Source organism: Pinus tabuliformis, chromosome 8 (genome assembly GCF_031772625.1).
Source record: "Pinus tabuliformis cultivar Carrire ecotype Pingquan chromosome 8, CPIR1, whole genome shotgun sequence".
NCBI lineage: Eukaryota > Viridiplantae > Streptophyta > Pinopsida > Pinales > Pinaceae > Pinus > Pinus tabuliformis.
This window is the reverse complement of record NC_142294.1, coordinates 1,191,168,821-1,191,189,218: the sequence shown is the minus strand read 5'-3', so window position 1 is coordinate 1,191,189,218 and position 20,398 is coordinate 1,191,168,821. Positions and strand designations below refer to the sequence as shown.

Sequence of the window (20,398 nt, the reverse complement as noted above, 5' to 3'; positions counted from 1 at the left end):
TAATATATTTATGGAAATTAAAAATAATAATATCTTCAATATTTGATATTCAAGTAATGATTATGATAGAGAGATAAAATGTTTTAAAACGGTATAAGAAGAAAAAAATCAAATAATATGTTCAAAATGATGATCAACCTTACTTAAAAGGAACTATAGTTAAAAGAATTAAAATATTAATTTGATAATAAATAATATTAAAAATAGAAATTTAAAATTTTTCTATTTTGAAACTTGCAATTTCATTGTTTTATTTGGTTTGGTAAGGTATATGTTTTATAAATAAGCATTATTTTATAATATAAATGAATTATATTTTTTATCATATAAAGGAATTATATTAAAAATAATAATGATGAATGAGATCTCAGATTTGATTCACCTTATACTGATTTGCAGATTCTTAAATTGAAAGACATGTTGACATAGAGTTACAGATTCAGCGGCAGAAGGGAGCTCCAGAACCCTAACCATGGCAGAACCCTAGGGTTTCAGGTTATAGTTCCGCGGTTTCTGCCAATAGTGAGCTTTCTGTGGACATGGTAGCATGGTTATCTACGCAGGTCTGACCACGGGTTTGGTTTTTTAATGATTTCTGTTCTCTACAGTTGAGCCTGTCGGTGGATTTCTTTTGTCTGATGCGTGGTATTGCCCGTTGTTTTTGGCCTCAACTTCGTTCAACAACACAGTCAACTCCTTTCAACAATACAGCCTGCCTTCCACTGGTCATAAGGAGGTCAGGTATCACTATCAGCTAAAATGGTGGAAGAAGACCTCGTGGATTACGAGGAGGACCCCATGCCTGAGCAAGAGATTTGGGCGCACCAATCTACACCGTTTGAGGGCCCTTGGTAGCATAAATAGGGTCGGATGATAGCTGTTGTCCAGTCGACACTAAACTCACCCATTTCCGGAAAGCGCCAGCACCCTGCTATCAATGTTGCAGACCTTCCCGGCTTGGAATGTCCCCCCCTCTCTCTGGCAACCCTGAATCTCCTCGGCTCCAGTTTACAGGCTTCCCCCTCCTTCGACTCCCCCCTGCCATATCTCCTGCAACATCCCCCTCCTCCTCCCCCACAGCACTCCCTGCCTATGCACCCTCCCTCCATCTCCCTGGCACAAACTGGCCCGTCCAACCCCCCGCGACCTGCACAATCCTACTTTCACCCGCGCTCGTGCAATCTCAACCCGCATTCCCCAATTCACTCTAGTTGTTTCAGCTCACCTATCCCAAATCCTCGACCTACTCATTCGGCGCAGCATAGCTCCTCAGAACCATGTCGGAACCTTCTTCAAGATTACCCTACGGGATGGCGCTCGGATAATCTGAAAAAGGGCCGGTGTCTCAGAGCTGTGGACACTGATATCAACCTGACCTTCAGAGAGGACGTTTAAATGGTGGATGCCATGGACACGGCGAGGAAAGTTCTTGTTGGCTATGTTAGAGGTAGGAACTACACGGTGGAGAAACTGCGTCAATGGACAGTGGAGATATGGGGCTCCCTGCTGAAAGAACTTCCTGTTATTAGGGTATTGGCCAGAGGATGGTTTGCCCTCCGCTTTCATAGGGAGGAGTATACAGAATGGATATTATCGGGCTACTGGCATATTGAGCTTGCACCAGTTCTATTAAAGCGATGGGATCCTCCATTCGATCCGGAGCAGGACCTATCTAGGTTAGACTACCTGGATTACCTATGCAATTTTGGACCCCTCAGTTGTTCAAACGTATTAGAGATGCACTGGGGACCTACCTTGAACATGACAAGTCCTTTGAAAAAACAGGAATCATGACTATGGCAAGGATATTGGTACACCTTGACACCAAGGCAGGACTTGAGGAAAAAATTACTCTTCACAGGAGGCACTTCTCACAAAAACAACTTCTGGACTATGAAGGAGTCCCATTCCGCTGCAGGAGGTGCCACAAAGTGGGTCACCTATACAAGGATTTCCCTCTACATTCTTCGGTGACCACTGAAATCTCGAAGGGGACGAAGCAACAGACCTCTGAAGAGCAAAACAAGGGAGAACAGGAACAAGGAGAGGCACCATCTGAAGCTGTGGTGGGCGCTACAAAGAAGGCTGGGAACCGGAGAAAAGTTTCATCCTCACCACCTCGGACTCGCTCCAAATCTGCAGTGAAAGCAACTTCTCTACCGGGTAATGAGTCTTTCCCAATATCCGCTGCTCTTTTTTCAGGTGTTATGTTAAATGCACTGCATACATCTTTGCATCCCTCCTCATCTGTACATTGCACTATTCCCTCCATCCCTTGTTCCTTATTTCCTCCCCCACCCACGTTCTCACCACTCCTACTTCCCTCAGGGAATTTTCCACCCCCCCTTCTCACACTTCCTCCCCTTCTGGGCTAGGATCCCATCCCTACAACCTCCGATCCATAGTGCAACCTAAACCTCCGCTTCTTGGATTGGGCCTCTCCCAAGGAAGGACCAAGCTTCATAAACCAGCCAAAGGGCACCCATCCAAGATCAAAACTGCCATAAACTCAGCGGTGGTAGATGTAGCGAGGGGCCAACAAACCACCATTGAGAGGGTGCTTAGAGCATTGGAGCCCATTGCCCATGTTTCCCCATGATTTGGCTCTCCTACAACTGCAGGGGATTAGCCAACCCCCAGAAGAGATTGGCTATCAAAAGGCTGTTAAAGGATACATACTGTGACATCCTTTTCCTTCAGGAAACCCTTGGCACTTCTGATAACATAACCAGAACCCTACTCTCGATTCTGTCGGGCTGGGTATTCCAAGGCATGGATGCCATAGGCAGATCTGGCGGTCTTGCAATTGGCATCAATCCTAAAATTTTCAAGCATATATCCACCTGGGGCGGTATGGGGTTTATTGGCATGGACATATTTTTTGGGGAGCTGGGACTTCAATTAAAACTGATCAACATTTATGCACCTAATCAGAACATATTGGAATTTTAGCACAATTTGTTGGAACATAATCTTGTTTCAAACACCACCATTATTGGAGGGGATCTAAACTTTTCCTTGGGCATAGAATAATCCTGGGGACATCATGCTCAAATCGACCCTATTTCTGATCAGATGAGAACTCTACTGGATACCAGAAAATTAGTTGATGTTCCTATGAACAAGAAACTGCCCACCTGGCATAATAGGCGGACGGAGGATGCTGCCCTGGGTCGACGATTGGATCGGTTCTTGATACATGAAGATCTCATCCATTACATCCCCCTATATCGACAATGGGTGGGTTCTGGGGGATCATCTGATCATCTACCCATTTTTCTCCAAATCACCGGTCCATCAAAAAAGCCGCATTCCCCCTACAAATGCTTTACTGGACACCTAAAAGATCCTGACTACATCAACCTGGTGACTGAGTTCTGGAGAGCTCAACCCCCTCTGAGGGAACACAGGTTGGCTGCGGACTTCTGTATTAGGTTTAACAAACTCAGGACATTGACAGAGCAGTGGTCAAAGAGGAAGAAGTTGAGAGATGAACAACATCTTTTTGACATTGAATTACAGATTGCACAGCTAACGGATGAACAGAGGTTGGGTTTCTTATCGAAGGAGACTAAAATACATCTGGTTTTGCTGGAGAACCAAAAGAATAATATACTACTGGAAAAGGAAGAAAAATGGAGATTGAAAAGTAGAGCCACCTGGCTTCAAGCGGGAGATGGTAATACCAAATTTTTCCACAATTTTGCAAACGGAAGAAAGGCCACCAACACTATATGGCAGATGCCCTGTGAGCCTGATGGATGGGCCTCAACTCACCCTCAATTAGCTAGATTGGGGATTACACATTTCAAAAAACAATTTACAGCATCGGCAGCCATCAATCTCCCGGACATCATAAACTTGGCTGGCCACTTTCCAAGGTTTGTGGAATAGGATGCTGCAGAGGATTTAACTCAAACGGTCACCATGGAGGAATTGGAAGGAACTCTCAAATGGTTCAAGAAAGATAAGAGTCCTGGCCCGGACGGCTGGCCAGTGGAGTTCTATTTGGCTTTCCTGGAGTTACTGGGATGGGACCTACTTGCTATCATTGAAGTAAGCAGAACCACTGGACACATCCACCCCCCCCCCCCCCATTAACTTCACCTACTTGGCCTTGATTCCTAAGATAGATTCGCCATCCTCCTTTAATGACTTCAGGCCTATATCCCTTTGCAACTATCTATACAAAATCATTTCTAAAATCATCACCAATCGCATCAAGCCTATATTATCTAACCACATCTCTCAGGAGCAATTTTCTTTCCTCCACCATAGACATATACAGGATGCCATTGGTATAGCCCAGGAAGCCCTCCACTCCATCATACTCAAAAATCTCAAGGGACTCACTCTCAAAATTGATCTGGCAAAGGCCTTTGACAAAGTGAATTGGCTGTACATCAAGATGATTATCACTCACTTGGGATTCCCCCCTGCTCTTATCAACTGGATCATGGGTTGCATCTCCTCTGTTTCTTTTGCCATTCTCATTAATGGTTCAGCATCGCCCACTTTCAATATTGATAGAGGGATAACGTAGGGATGCCCTTTATCACCACTTCTTTTCTTAATAGTCATGGAAGGGTTGAGCAGATGCATAGCTACAGAAAAAAGAAGGGGGGGCCTTCAAGGTCTAAAAATTATGGAACATTTCTACTTGACACATCTACTTTTTGTAGATGACATATTGATCTTCTTAAATGGGAGTGTCCGGGACACGAATTCATTGAATGAGATCCTGATCCTGTTCTACAGAGCCACGGGAATGGAGATCAACAGAGAAAAATCCACCATCTCTCTATCTGAATGTACCCTACAGGAATCTCAGTTAGCCACTCAAAATTTTCCCTTTCAAGCAACTGAATTGATGGGGGGATTGAAATATTTGGGCTTCAGACTAAAACCAGATGGTTATAAGATTGCTAACTGGACCTGGCTCATCACAAAAGTGGAGAAGACAATAAGTTGTTGGTGTCATAGGTTCCTCTCTAGGGCAGGCAGACTGATACTTATCAAATCAGTCCTCGAAGCCACCCCGGTGTACTAGATGTCACTTGCCTGGATTCCAAGAGGGATTCTTCACAGAATTCAACAAATTTGTTTTAAATTCCTCTAGAATGGAAGTAAGGAGGGTAAACCATTTGCTGGGTAAAATGGGCAAAAATTACTACTCCTAAGAAGTGGGGAGGCTAGGGACTTAAATTACTTCTTGCCTTTGCTCAAGCCTTGGCAGCCAAACAGAGTTGGCTTTTACTAAAACAAAATAGTCTTTGGGTTGAGGTTATTCTTCATAAATACATCTGGTCGTTGACTATCATAGACTGGATTAGAAGCCCATCTTGGAACAGGAAGGGCATCTCAGTGATTTGGAGGGCCATACTCAGTTCTACTTCTATCATCAAGGATGGCTTACTATGGAAAATTGGCAATGGTGCCTCGGTCCAAATTGGCATTGATCCTTGGACAGGTAGTGGTAACTCCCATCTACTACTAGTTGGACTGATACAACACCTAAACAACAGGGGCATAAAGTTTCTGGGACAGATTGGGGACCAGCAAAATTCTACATTCCATACACAAGGCTGGCTAACTGATCCGCACTGGCATATACCAATTGAATGGAGTAGAATTTGGCAAATATACCTTCAGGAACTTACAGAATCACATGTTAGATTACAGAATGTTGAGGATGAACTTATTTGAGCCCACTCAAAAACTGGGAAACACACACCAAAACAGGGGTATGACACAATAATAGCAGTCAAAAAACTGGAGGTCTTAAGAAGCTAGTGGGATACCTTATGGAAATTAAAAGCTCCTCCACGCACCAGACTGTTGATGTGGAACATATTAGAAGATAAGGTCCCCACTGGATCCTATCTGAAAAGAAGGGCATTTTTGGGTCCTACCCGGTGTGTACTTTGCCTCCAAGAAGAAGAATCGACCCAGCATCTTTTCCTTACTTGCCCAACCACCAGGAGTATATGGTCACAAGTCCTACTATCTCTAAATATGACTATGAACTGGCAGGGGGTCGATATAACAACGGCTTGGGAAAACTGGTGGAGTACAGTAGCTATGGCAAAATCAAGAAACCTTCCTCTCCTAGTCTCATGGTACATCTGGCTCAAGAGAAATAATAAAATCTTTGAAGATAAATTGGTAAACTGGAATCTTCTCCCCCCACAAATTTGTGCTACATATGAAGAACTTCCAAACGATGACAACCAAAAGAGACCTAGAATTATACAACATGAACAAATAAACAGATTGATCCCATGGGCCTATTATAATGGTGCTGCCCAATGGCATGGCTGTGGGGGTGGCATTTGCTTCTACCTTTCTGAAGCACACTACTTCCAGATTTGTTTGGGTCTAGGACCCGGCACCAAAAATCATGCTGAATTGATAACACTTCGCCATCTGCTATACTTTGCTATTCTGAAACAATGTCGAAATATACAAATTTATGGAGATTCAAAGATAGTGACTGATTGGTTTAACAATATAGCTATTTGCTCTACATACTCTTTGAGAACTATTATGGAAGAAATTGTTTTTTTCAAAACATTCTTTGATCAGATTTGTGTTTCTCATATCTACAAGGAAAAAAATGAAACTGCTGACAAGCTATCGAAAGAAGCGACGCATCGTCCTCTTGGAGAGTGGATGATCGCCGAACATACACCTACAGGGATCTATCATTATTTTCACAGGCCATATATAGATGAGGGACTACAAAGGGGCAACAGCCCCTAATTTCACAGCCTTTTGATACTGAACATTTATAGAATTTTGCTCTGTATATAACAGAATAGTAAATATGTTTGTCTACCCCTGTGTGGGTGAATTTTGGTTTTTTACATAGTGGTTATTTGCATCAGAACAGCATACCCTTTTGGGTTTCTATGTATATATTTGTTTTTGACAGTGGACAAAAAGCCACGTTTACAGCATATGCCTTCGGGCATCCACAGCATGTAATTTCTCTTTATGAAATTATGAATTTTCTTTACGAAAAAAAAAATAAAATAAAAAAATAATGATGAATGTAGAAACAAAGATTACAAATTTTGATGTTAAAAATTATAATTATATTAAATTATTTTTAAAAATTATTAATCTTCACTTTCAATTTTTTTCGAGAGAGGATTTTTTTAAATATATATTTAAAAAAATATTTATAATTCATATTCATAAATATTTAAAATAAAAATTTATAATTTATAAATTTTTGAAAATGTTTTTTTCAAGTTTAAACAAGATTATAATCATTGTAAATAACCACATAAAATAATAATTATTATATCTAACCACTTAAAATGATGTCGATTAACCAATATTTTTTTTCATATTTGTATGGTATTACTGGTATTGCGACATTTAGTTTTGGGTTGATTGTGTATTAAATTTATGCAGCTTATTCATAGTTTAACATTAAGAATTTGGTTGTTTTTATTATTTAAATTTATTTATTTGTAAGGTAATTGATTGACATCTTATAATGAGTTTTTAGTAACTTCCATTTCTATTAGTTACTAATTTTTTGTTTTTTATTTTATTTCTTTTTTAATTAATTTTTTTTCTATTATTTCTATTTTCATCAATTATGAAAACAATCATGCTACAAAGTCAATTTTCTTCTGCGGCTAGATCTAGATCTAATCTTATCTTCTGCCTTATTTTTGGGTTCTACAGGCAAGTAAAATATGGCTCCCAGCTTCGCGAAAATAGATGTTGGCTCATCCGCTTTTGGATGGCAAGCTCCTACCCATATCATCAGTGAAGCCCCAGCTCCCACTGTCCAGGTGGTCTAGGCCTCACTCGATGAGGCTTTGAAGTTTTCCAAAAGTGCCCTAATCTGTCGGTTCAATGGTTTTTTGCCACGGCTTACACTTCTCCACAATTGGATCTCGGAGGTATGGAAGCCTGTCATTTATGATGAAATTAATATCTACCCCTGTGCTAGGGCTTTCTTTATAGTAGATTTTGAAAATCCTGAAAGCAGACAATGTATTCTAGATTCTGGCCCTTAGTTTTGGGAAAAATCAGGCCTACTCATGAAGCCATGGAACCCATCATTCGATCCCTCTACAGCAGTCAAACTCTTTTTGGGCTTCTAGTGATTCCAGTGATTCTATATGGTTGTGAACTGTGGGCAGGCAGTACTTCCGACATGCAGTGGAGACAAATTGAGAAAATTCAGAAGCGTTTGATTACAAACAAATTTAAGATTAAAAGTGCAGTTCTTTATGATATCTTGTTAAGTGAAACAGGGACTGCTCCTATTGAAGCAATTGCTATGGTGCGAGTAATAAGGTATTTAAAAAAAATTGAGCAAATGGAAGAGGGTAGATGGCCTAAGGTTGTCTTTAATGAAAGATTGTGCAAGAGCAAAAAAACTTGGATGCAGCAAAATAACAAATGGTTTAGTAAATGGGATATTTGCTTGAACGCGTGCCCCATAAATAGCAAAGAGATAAAAACTTTGGTTATGGAAAAGCTCCACAAACGTACTTGGGAGAAGGAGCAAGGAAGAAAGAAAAATTACTATATTGAAGTGTTTAATCCCACTCATAATCATCAACCAAAAGCATACATAGAAGCCAATATCTCTTGGAGAGCCAAAATTCTTATTGCTCAGTTAAGGACTAATTCTCATCAACTCCGTTGTGAAACAGGGCGCTGGAAAAGGCCAAAGGAAGTGTGGGAGGAAAGGGTATGCATTTTTTGTTCTTCCGGAAAAGTGGAAACAGAAAAACATTTCATTTTAGAATGTGAGGCCTTCAAAGACAATAGGGAAAGTTATGCAGATACACTGGCAACTAGCTCTTGGGATAATCTATTTAACAAGGGGTTTGTCGAGAAGATGGGAGCATTTATTGTGAAGCTTCACAAAAAAAGGGCCAAATACATCAAGCAGATGAAGAAGCAATCTGTCCCATAGGCTATATTTAGCCTCGTGGACGTTAAAATAATTTCTTCTTCTTCTTCTAACCTCAGCACCAGTTTGGATGAGATTGCCAAGCCTACCCTTGCATCTTTGGAATCTCTCCTCGCTAAAAGCCATTGGAAATGCAATTGGGAAATTTTACTGCAAGTGCCCAGAAACAGAGTAATATGCCAGAACCACCTATGCATGCATCTGTGTGGAAATGGACTTCAGCGTCGGATTCCCAGCTGAAATAACCCTAACAAGTAAAGACTATGTGTAGAACCAGAAACTCGATTATGAAAGTGTCCTCTTTAGATGTCGATCCTGCTTTGAGACAAGCCATCTAGCAAAAAATTGCCCAAAAGCCTCCTAGGAAAATTCTGCTAGAAAAAACCACCACAAATCTACATGGTGGGAAGGAGCACAAAAAGAACACTACATTGTCATCAAAGAAGAATACTCTAGAAAAAGCTCTGAATCACAAGAAATCGGGTAAGAAATAAACAACTCTCAAGACAAGCAGGGAGAAAGCCCCGCCCAACGAATCAACAGTTATGAGGATTCGAATACCGCACAAAATAAATCTTCATTTAACAGCAAAGCAGATCTCCTAGACCAAATTTCTTCATCGACTATCTTTAAAAAGACGAACACAATAGATCGCGAAGCTAAGACACCAATGTCCCAAGAACCAGAAGAGATGAAGGAGATGCAAGATAAAGGAAGTTGGAAGACCGTAGAAAAAAAAGAAAGCTACAGCACCAATTTCACCAAGAAAGATGAGGAGCCAGATAATTAAAAGCTAAGAAAATTGTAGGTCCAATAGACCAATTTGGTCTCAGTGGATGTTAACCACCATCATCACCATCATCATCATCATCAAAAACATATTTTAATAAATTTAATTATACAAATTTATATATGTTAATAAAAAATAAACATATATACTAAAGAATATTTATGTTAATATAAACAATATTAGTTTATTATATTTGGTAATTTTTAGTAATCACATTCAATAATACAATAATTTGTTGTTTTATTTTTTTTATTTTTGTAACAAATATTTATCTTTATTATTTTTTAATTTAATTAAACTATATTTAAAATATGATGCAATACTAATTACTATGTAATCAGTATTTTATATAATAAAATAATCTTTTAAATAATTTTTTTTATATAATAAAATAAATCATTTTTAAATAATTTATTTTAATGTGGAATAATAAAACCTTTAAAACAATCCCGATATACGGTAACTTTTCCGTTTAGATGATATTCACAGATTTGACCATAAAGGAAAGATTTATCGCTCAGTTGTCTATTCGGAAAAAGCTAATGAACTACAAAAGCCAAGCATAGACTGATTAACTACAATATGTGTCTCCCTAGTATACACAGATAATCACAAACTTTAATTTCATGCATTTTCATTATACTGCAGCTAAATCAACGGAATCTAAAAGCTATTACCCTCTACGATTTCTAAACTGAAGCCCTATTTGAAACCCTGTCCACACAAATACATGCTGATGGAATAATATACTATGATGATACTCACAGTTGTCTCAATCGTTTCCCTTATCGGAGGAGGAATCCATGAAATCCAAAATCCGTTTCATCATCAAGGGCGCATTCTCAGACTTTGGATTCAGGAGATGAAAGATGTGGTTTTCGCCTTCCGTCACAACGAGCTCGACATCTTTGCCCGCCCTTTTTAAGGCCTCGTAATACAATATACCCCGATCTCTTAAAAAATCCTTCTCTGCCACAAATACAAGTGTCCGAAGATACACCAGAGTGGACAGAGCCGGAGAACGGGCTCCATCTGGGTTGCAAAAAGGGTGGTCTCTGCCCGCTCCCACCGGCAGAGAGATACTCCACATTCCATCGACCGCCTTAATTAAACCCTGCATCTCAGCCGCCAATTCGCACTCAATTCGTTCTTCTCCGCCGAAATAGGGATGGACCAGAATGGCCCCTTGGAAACACAGCCCATCCCAATTCCTTCCGCTGGCACGCATGCCCATCTGGTGCACGATGTTGGCCCCGGCACTGTCTCCTGAAAGGAAAACCTTGCTAAAATCTGCGTGAGAAGCGAGCCACGGATCCACAGACACCCCATCCAGCGCCACTGCCTGACTGTCAAGCCATTCAAGAACACCAAAACAATCGTCATAAGCAGCAGGAAGGCGATGCTCAGGGGCCCTCCGGTACTCCACGGACGCACAAATCACCTTGGCCTCTGCAGCTACTTTATTAAGATAGCTGTGATAAAGTGGCGATGCAGCCGATTCAACGCAGAAACCCCCTCCGTGAAAGTACACAAGTACCGGGACTTTTTGTTTTACATCAGTGACCTGCAGAGGAGGGAGATAGAGCCGAACGAAGACGCCTGTCTGAGGATCCAACACAACGTCCTTGGATGCCACTTCCTCGTCAAACTTATCATCATGTGAATTAGGGGGTACCGTTCCCCTGTCCATCAACCATTCAACCGTCCCATCTTCGTAGACTCTCATAAAACTGGGAAGTTCAAATACGATTGGTGAAGACGACGACGACTCCATAATTATGGTGAGACCAGAAGGGAGCAGATCGTAAAATCCCAGAGGTATTGGTAGCTTGCATTCAATGCTGTGAACACATTGGCGGGGATCTACACTCCCTGCATTATTGCACACTCGATGTGCTAAACGACAATACCAGTTCGTCATCGCTGAACTCTTCTTCCTAAAATTTCCATCCATACCAAATTCTTACAGTAGATTCTTTTTCTTTCCACAAAAATCTTAACAAAAGTCACATCAATATCAGATTCTTATAGTAGATTCGTTTTCTTTCTGCAAAACTCTTAACAAAAGACAAACTTCTTCAGGTGGATACATTTTCTCTTTGGGAAATCTCCCTTAAAGTCATAAATTTAGTGGTGCAGATTCATCATCCTTTTCCAAAATAATTTATATTAAAATGAGAAATTATTATCTTCATCTTTGTACGAGTGTGTAAATTTTAAAATGATATATAAATGTGATGAGGGTCGATCCACTTGAACTTTGTGAAATTATTGAAGTTTATTGTTTAAAGACGGAATAAATTAGTGAAAATTAAAGGATTTTGTTAATTATTTTTAAATAAAAGTGATGGTGTTTAAAAAGGTTAGGATTCTATAGCGTGAGAAAATATTTCTTACTCTCTAGTCAAGCTTTCTTATATTTATTTAATTATGGAATTGAAATTTAAATAGGTGTAACATTTTTTAAGAGGGATATGTTTTTAATTATTAAACTCACATCTCTTTTAAATAGTATTAAATTAGTTTTTTAATTATTTTTAAGTTATATTAAATTATTTCTTTTAATTAAGAATAAGAAATATAGTATTATGTATTATTTAGTTAAAGTTTTCAAACTTACTAAATCAAAATTATCAACATTAAGGAACAACACAATCACTAAATGTTCCAAACAAGAATGTTTAATGTATTCAATATTCTTCTTACATGTGTCCATTTTTCTTTGAGTTGTGATATGTCTTATCGCTATAGATTCTAGCTCATTCCTATTTTATTAAATTTGGATTGAGATAAAATTAATGATGGACAAACTATGAAAGAAATGGTCGGTTCTACAACAAGTGATTAATAAGACATATTTGCAATCATTGAGAACTCTTTCAGCTCCCTCGATCGTAAGACATCGGTGAAGAACTGAATCGACACTGACACTGTATAAAGTATCGCCAATAATACGGTAGGGTTGGGAGTGATGCCAAATCCTGCGGCAATCATCTTTAGTCAATGCGGACCGTAACATGGACGTCTGGAGATACACGATGATATATATATATATATATATATATATATATATATATATATATATATATATATATATATATATATATAGGGGTTAACATCCAAACTGGGTTGAACATTGAATTTCACCTAACTCATATACCTCTTTGTCTGTGACATGTATCCTTTGACAATTTTAAGATGATGTAATTACAATGTTATTGCCTTGGTATATATTCCTACCTAAGCCTAGAGCTAAGGGTTAATGTTATCTATATATTTTTTCTCTTTATGAGATATTATTCCAATCTCATTAAATTATTTCTTACCACCTATAAAATATAGTTATGGTAAACTAAATATCATTATGTCAAACTTAATACATATATGTATCATGTTCGAGCTTGACTACCAAGTCTATGCATAACATATATATATATATATATATATATATATATATATATATATATACCATCGTATTAAAATCCATAGGCAGACATATTCAATGTTCAATGAAGCTTCTAGAGCTTGAGGGCCTCATGACACATGTGTACACATGGATCTAGTCAGCACTCTGTCCACGTGATCAAAATTACGTGGAAGGGATCCGCGTAGCCTACAAAAACTTAGACATGTGTCTTAATTTAATAGTAATGATTGTTATGATTTTGGTCGATGATGGAAATTCTCATTGCAAAGTTAGGGTAACTACCACCCTAAGCCTCCCACCACATTGGTCTCATTTACATTTTACATGTTAAGGGAGGACCTCAGAAACCACAAGGAGTTTTGGGTAAAATGAGAAGGGTTTATGTTTGCATTCGAATAGCTTTCCATTGAAGATGAATTTTCTCGCTAACATTATGAAGAGAATAAAGGTTACCTACCGAACGTGGTGGTATTTTCACATAAGGTCTTAGAATAAACCTTTTGAATATGTTCACCTACTTGGATATTTTGTATATATATTTATATTCTATGAACATGGGTTAAAATTAATGTAGATGATATTCACTAATTTTCATTTGTCTTGGTAATGAGTTGTAGGTTAATCCACTGGCTTCTGTTGTAGGTTATGTCACAACATCTCCCCTTCATCAGAACTCAATGACGCTATGCATTACTCATAGTTTCTTCAAAGATAAATCTTCAAAACCAAATTTTAAATTAAAAACCCTAACTCTATTCCTTTCAAAAGGGTTTCTTCATCCAGAAAATTTCCTTCGATGTTGTTAAACAAAAATACTCAAAGAGCATGAAAATATCATTAATTCAACATACATGAAGAAGAAACACAAAAATAAGGTAAGATAGATGATGCACCAAGAATTTTTAATGGATTTCACTCACAATGTGTTAGCTACGTCTTTGGGCCCTGCTTCAAGTGGGGAGGCCTCTATATTTTTCCTAGCAAAATAATGTGAAGTACATGGAAAAATAAATGCAAATACCTCACATATGGGAATGACCCAGAAATATGTTACTCAAAGTGCAGCATACTCCATACCATCCACTCAACCTCAAAATTATGCAGCTTTAGAGTATAAACAAGACCACCTTTTGACATGTGAAAGGTTTCCTCAAAGTTCATTCCAAGCCTTTAATGACACATGTGGAATTCTTCCATAAGCCCTTATATCCACTGTTTAGATCACCATTTCGACTACACCATTGTATAGATTCCTTGTGAAATTATAAGAAAATGAGTATAAACTTCACTAGGTTATATAACGTTCACCTTTGGATTCCTAGAGAATCCCCAAGATTCCATAGCATTAGAATATAATAGAATATTCTCACAAAATATTCCTTGAAATATACCACATAGTATTTTGTGGAATATTCTACCTGGAGAACTATGCTTAGTTGTGGTTCCATTGCCTTGTTCCACCCACACACATGTCCCAATTTCCTCAGTCTGACTCCTTGTGAAATGAGAAAACTAATGGTTTAAATATATTATGCTTAGGAGAATGACCCAATAACACCATTGGGAACATTTGTTAGTGTGTATATAAAAATATGTTTCTTTTTAAGTGGGTACTAGGGTGAAACCTTGCGAGCCTCCTTTTTTAAACACAAGTTTGACAAAATATAAAACACTTTGTCCATACATTAATAAACCATACCAACCATTTGTATGAGATAAAATTGGATATTACACACATTCGAGGGCTACTTGGCATAATTTGAGGTTCCACATGACACCGTGTGATTAGGGCACATGGCATACTTTCATTGGTCCATAATTACCCAGTCAGCATGCCACATAACTTATAAGTGGGTGACACATGTCGGCGTGTAATGCTTCCAAATCACCCTATTGTGCAACTTCACTTATTGTGGGTCTCACCTAGGCTTGTTAATTGGGCTGCCACATGGAAACTTGTGGGAGTGCCAAGTGCCACCCTCTAGATCCCACCCACACATCATTTTTATTGTTTGCCATGAACTTAAGATTAGAATAACTTTCTAATACAGATTTGGATGGAGGTTTCATTAGCACAATTGGAATAAGCTCGTATAGTTGTATGACTTGATGTTGTTTCCATTAACTTTGAGCAGTTTTATTTTTGATTTTTTCCATAGCCACCTGGATCATCCTTCCCCATTAAAGGACTTTCAGATCTCAAAATTTACATACAACTTTCATACATGTTTTCTCATATTTACAACAAAACCCATGCCCTTCACTATCCATAATTCAACAAAAGGCCAAACTATCATTATGTTGCATATTCAAGTGATGGTATACACTTCATCACTTTTATAATTAAATTTCCATCTATGGGGTCTTCCAAATCCAACATGTAATTTACAATGCTAGTCACACTCAACTACTTAAAATGGCTACCCATTTCTTACCTAACCAAGTTAATGGGCCTTCTTCTTATAGTTGTCTTTCTTCATGAATTGGTTCATTAGTTATTTCCTTCACATGTGTTTTCATAAGCTTCTAGTCCTTCTTGAGATGAAACATTGGATGGAGATTCCAATATGTAGCTCTCTAGTGTCCTCTATTATTGCAATAGGTGCAATGGTTTTTCTTCACCCATACTTTCTTCATATTTTTTTTCTTCTAATGTAGAGAGGGATGCTTATGTTGTGTCATCTTCCTTAAATAGGTGTCTTTGATTTGGCTTTGGTGATGTGAATTTGACTTCGTTGATCCTCTAAAATGATCACCTCCATTTGGAGAATGCTTTCTTTCATAGTCACTATAATGGTGTGGTGTGCCCTCAGAATTCACGGATTCAGACTTTCTTTCTTTTGTGGATTTAGAGTGTATTTTGGGGATGATATTGAGGCTTCTTTATTTGATGTATTTCGATAATGTTCCATCTTCCTCTCTGACATAGCCTAGTCCTGCATATCAAGTTAGTTCCACCACTTGGATGGTATTCAAAATTCCCTGGCCATTAATCCTGAGGCCCTTTCCTTCATATCCATCTTCATTACCAAATTTGAACCAATTCCTTTAGTTTCTGATTCTAGGGTGGGTGTGGATGCATTGATAAACCTCCATTGCACTACAACTTTACGAAGACCACCTCTCTAGATTATAACTGAAGTTGCAATCCATGCTTCTCCTCTTCTACTTCTTGTAGAAATCTCCTCAGCTCAGTATTCTCTACTTGATTTTTGTATTTGATTTCCTCGAGTTCTTGGAACCATGCATTCTTTGATGTTGTGGTCCAACATTTTCAATTCCAATAGTAGTGAAATTCATCTCATTACCTGAATCAAAACCTAGGTCATGTTGCACTCTAGCAACAATTTTATGCGTCCCTTTTCCACCAAGGTTGCCTTGAAGTTCATTCCAAGAATTTAATGTAACATGTGGGCTTCTTCAATAAGCCCTCAGATCCACTTCTCAGATCACCATTCTAACTAGACGAGTGTATTCTTTGTGAAATTATGAGAAAGGTTAGTATAAACTTGATTAGATTTTGTAACATTCACCTCTATATTCCATAGAGTCTTTAAGGTTCCATAACATAAGAATATACTAGAATATTCCCTTTAATATAACACAAAATATTCCATGGAATATTCTACCTCAAGAATAGTTCTCTGATGTGGTTTCCCTACCTTATTCCACCCGTGCACGCATCCCACTCTCCACGATATTTCTGCCCATAAATTGAGCAAATTATTGGTTTAAACATATTTTTCCCAAGTAGATATCTCGACAAGATCATCGGGCATATTGGTTGGTGTTCATATAATAAGGGGTTGGTTATTAAGGGGGTCCTGGGATTAAACCTCGTGGGCCTCATTTTTAAACATTTGTTTCGGAAAATATAAAACAATTTGTCAACATGTCCATATGTTAACGAAATTTGTAATATTTAGTTTGGCCATACATTAACAAACCATACCAACCATTCATATGATACAAAATTAGAGATTTTCTACATTCCAAGACCGCTTGGGCTAATTTCAAGTGCCACGTGGCACCTTGTGATTGTGTCATGTGGTATGATCTCGTTGGTCCACAATTTCCCAGTCACCATGCCACATAACCTTCCAGTGAGTGCCATGTATCAACTTGCAATGCTATCATGTCACCCTATATTACCACATCACTTGTTGTGGGTCCTAACTTGGTCTATTGAATGGGCTATCATGTGGTGTCCTATGGGAGTTCCATGTGGCACCCTATGGGTCCTACCTTCACATAATTTTTATTATTTTCCATGAACTTTCGATGAGAATAAATTTCTCATACAAATTCTAATTGAAGTGACGTTCACGCCATTGGAATAAGCTCAGTGAGATCTACTACTTGATGTTGTTTCCATCAACTTTTGAGCACTTCAATTTGTGAGGTTTTCCATACCCTCCTGGATCATTTCATCTCATAAATATAATGTTATAATTGCATCTTTCGAATGTAGTATGGAATATGAGGTGGAGATTTTACTTATTCTCCACCACTCGCCAAGGTGAGATACAAGTTCCCACATAATTATTTATGATATTCTTATAAGGAATTTCTAGGAAATACAAGACCAACTAATGGTTCCTTTCTCTATTTACAAGTTAGTCCTCGACGATAACTAGGGTTTCTACCAATAATAATTATCAAGGTTTATTTACATACAAATTGCCTTGTTTCAACTTCATCCCTTAAGCTATTGATGTTTTCCTTCTTATTACAGGCCCTTGGCGGTATCATCCACTCAAGCATGGTTCACCGACTGCATAAAAATTATTTTTAGTTCATATATATATGAAAAATTCCTAGACTGGTTGGGGTTATAAATATCTCTACTATATCTTGTCTTACGTTTTCCATGAAATTTTTTTGGCCAGCAGGGCAAGTCTCGATGGATAGAGCCTTGTAACTTTATTTTAATTAAGGGTGATTTTCCTTCTTGTTAACTGAATACTTTTGTAATTCATTATTTTGACTTTGCAATTGAAACCCACATGGTCATAGCTGTCATTTTTTTTCTTTTCCTTTATAAAGAATGTGAAATAAGTATATATTTTCTTTACCATACTATATGTGAATATAATGGAAATCTTGGCTTTCAGAGCATTGTTAGCTTTATTTACCTTCCTATAACCATGCATGTGTTCAATGTTATTTTATTGAAACTTTATGTATTATTATGACTATATATTCATACAAATTATGTGTTTATTATTTAATCTATAAGGCACAAACTAGGCTAGAATCCTAGTGGACTCCTATCATGGAGAGAACCCAAGAATTTTTTTAGGCCTTAATGTTCACTTGCCTAGGACTACATTTCTCTTGGTTAATTGACGAGGTTCCCTTCCTTTTCATGGGACTGCAACAAGCTAACACAGGAATATAATTTTTTCTACTTCTAATCGATTGTATTACTTACTACCTTGTAATAATAATTTTCTTTTACTATAGACTGTAATGAACTGATTTTTTTGTTCAAATATAAAATTAATACTTACTATAGATGGCATGTATTTGTGTTATTTCCATTCCCACTAGGCAAATAATACTTACTCAAACCTTCATGTTCTTCCTTTCACCTTCACCAATATAGTGCACACCAGGGTTAGCTTTAATTACATATTCTCTTCCACAATTTTTTTTAGTAGAGGGAACACTCACTTTGTGCCTGTGACCACTAGTTTTAATGTAACATAAAGAAAAATAAATACACTACACACACACACACACATATATTTTTACTCACGGAACATTAGTAGGTTTATCCATCCATTTTACTAAAAATATGTAGAAACATATAAAATCATAATAGTAGCATCTTATTCCATTCTTTCATAACCCCTAAATAGACATATATAACATGAATAACACAAAAGTATCGAGACATTCACATACCTACATAAAGCTTTCTTGGAAATATATTAAAGATTCTATGTTCCTCACAACTGTGAACTATGTTTCTTAGTAGTTCCCCCCAAGCTCTGCTCCCCCCAATAGGGAAACAACTTAGGATTCTTCCTCAGCTTCACCTCCTTAATCCCTAGTAGTGACTTGCAAATTTTGAGATTTAAGCCAGGTCTTTCTCTCCTATTGGCCTTTTCTTTTAATTTAACTACATTTGTCTCCTGCAATCTTCTCAAACAACTAACATCCATGACATTTAACTGTAGTCATGTGTTTCTTGGTAGTCTTCTCAACCAACATTCTAGCTATCTTCGACAAAAAGCATGATTCTTCTTTCTTTGTTCCTACCCCATTCTTGGGCATAACCGATACCAACTATATTCCTAGAATTTAGGATTCAAATATCACACATGATGTCCTTTAATATATCTTCAAGAGTAATAATACACCGATTACTTTCATTTTTGTTACACAAAACAAATATTGAAATTATCGCGTGATATCACATGTACCCATTGACTCTTTCAGTCGCATGTCCAATATAGATGTCATAAATACAAATTTAGCAGGGGTATAAAACATTCCTCACTAGAATCGATATCCCTTTATTCCTTTGCAGCATGAATCTCTATGGGACAATTGATGTTTCCCTCATAGAATTCAAAGTGAATCATAGTCCTCCTATCTAGGCCACCCCATCTGCCTTTAATGGCATCTTTTCTCTCAATTGTTCTATGAATTTTGTAACAGAATCAGATGTTATGCTTACCTCTTGTAGTGAAGGTTCCTCCCACAACTTCCCTAATAAACGATGTACATCCAAATCCATTAGTAGAGGAGGGACACAGGAGGGTTTTCACAATGCCCATGAATGCATTGGTAGATCATTAGATATTATCACTGAGGCATAACTAAAAAATCTAAATCCCAGCGTAGGATGCATCCCACAAGTGGTTCACTCTAGTGTCGACTACATCTCTGAGGTGGAATCTTGATATTTATTTTATCCCTCACCAATTGTACTATAAATCCTTGTATTCCTCAACAATTTCTTCATAAACTCATTCCTAGCTTTTAGGATTCAGTAGAAGAAATTAATGTGGGTCTTCTTCTGATGGACTACACACCCACAATCTATTTAGAGCCTAAGTACACTCCCTGTGCTTTCCTACCCTCCATATTTCATGGCCTTGGCCCCCAAATTATCTGTAGATTTGTACAAGTCCCTTTCCACCCCACACACACCTCTTCCTGCACCATCTTAACATGTTTTTATGACTCTTAGCATCCCATGTCTCTCTACCCAACAATTTAG

At 37.8% G+C, this 20,398-nt stretch overlaps 2 protein-coding genes and 1 pseudogene across 2 annotated transcripts; 2 read left to right on the top strand and 1 right to left on the bottom strand.

The window, feature by feature from the left end:
* Nucleotides 1-3,075: 3,075 nt before the first annotated feature.
* LOC149239637 (uncharacterized) lies at nt 3,076-3,894 on the top strand. Its single transcript, XM_089369929.1, has one exon. It carries the CDS (start codon nt 3,076-3,078, stop codon nt 3,892-3,894), a length of 819 nt encoding a protein of 272 aa, XP_089226055.1.
* Nucleotides 3,895-3,927: 33 nt separating this feature from the next.
* On the top strand, nt 3,928-4,543 carry LOC149239636 (uncharacterized). Its single transcript, XM_089369928.1, has 2 exons — nt 3,928-4,056; nt 4,253-4,543. Exons 1-2 carry the CDS (start codon nt 3,928-3,930, stop codon nt 4,541-4,543), a joined length of 420 nt encoding a protein of 139 aa, XP_089226054.1.
* A 5,792-nt stretch (nt 4,544-10,335) lies between these two features.
* On the bottom strand, nt 10,336-11,772 carry LOC149239635 (2-hydroxyisoflavanone dehydratase pseudogene; annotated as a pseudogene).
* Between the last annotated feature and the right edge of the window lie 8,626 nt (nt 11,773-20,398).

Excerpts from the sequence above, each read along its gene's own strand:
- LOC149239637 (XM_089369929.1), top strand. The coding sequence starts at position 3,076 with ATGAGAACTCTACTGGATACCAGAAAATTAGTTGATGTTCCTATGAAC.
- LOC149239636 (XM_089369928.1), top strand. The coding sequence starts at position 3,928 with ATGGAGGAATTGGAAGGAACTCTCAAATGGTTCAAGAAAGATAAGAGT. Across the intron at positions 4,057-4,252 it reads ACCTACTTGCTATCATTGAA|GAGCAATTTTCTTTCCTCCA; the intron begins GTAAGCAGAACC and ends CACATCTCTCAG.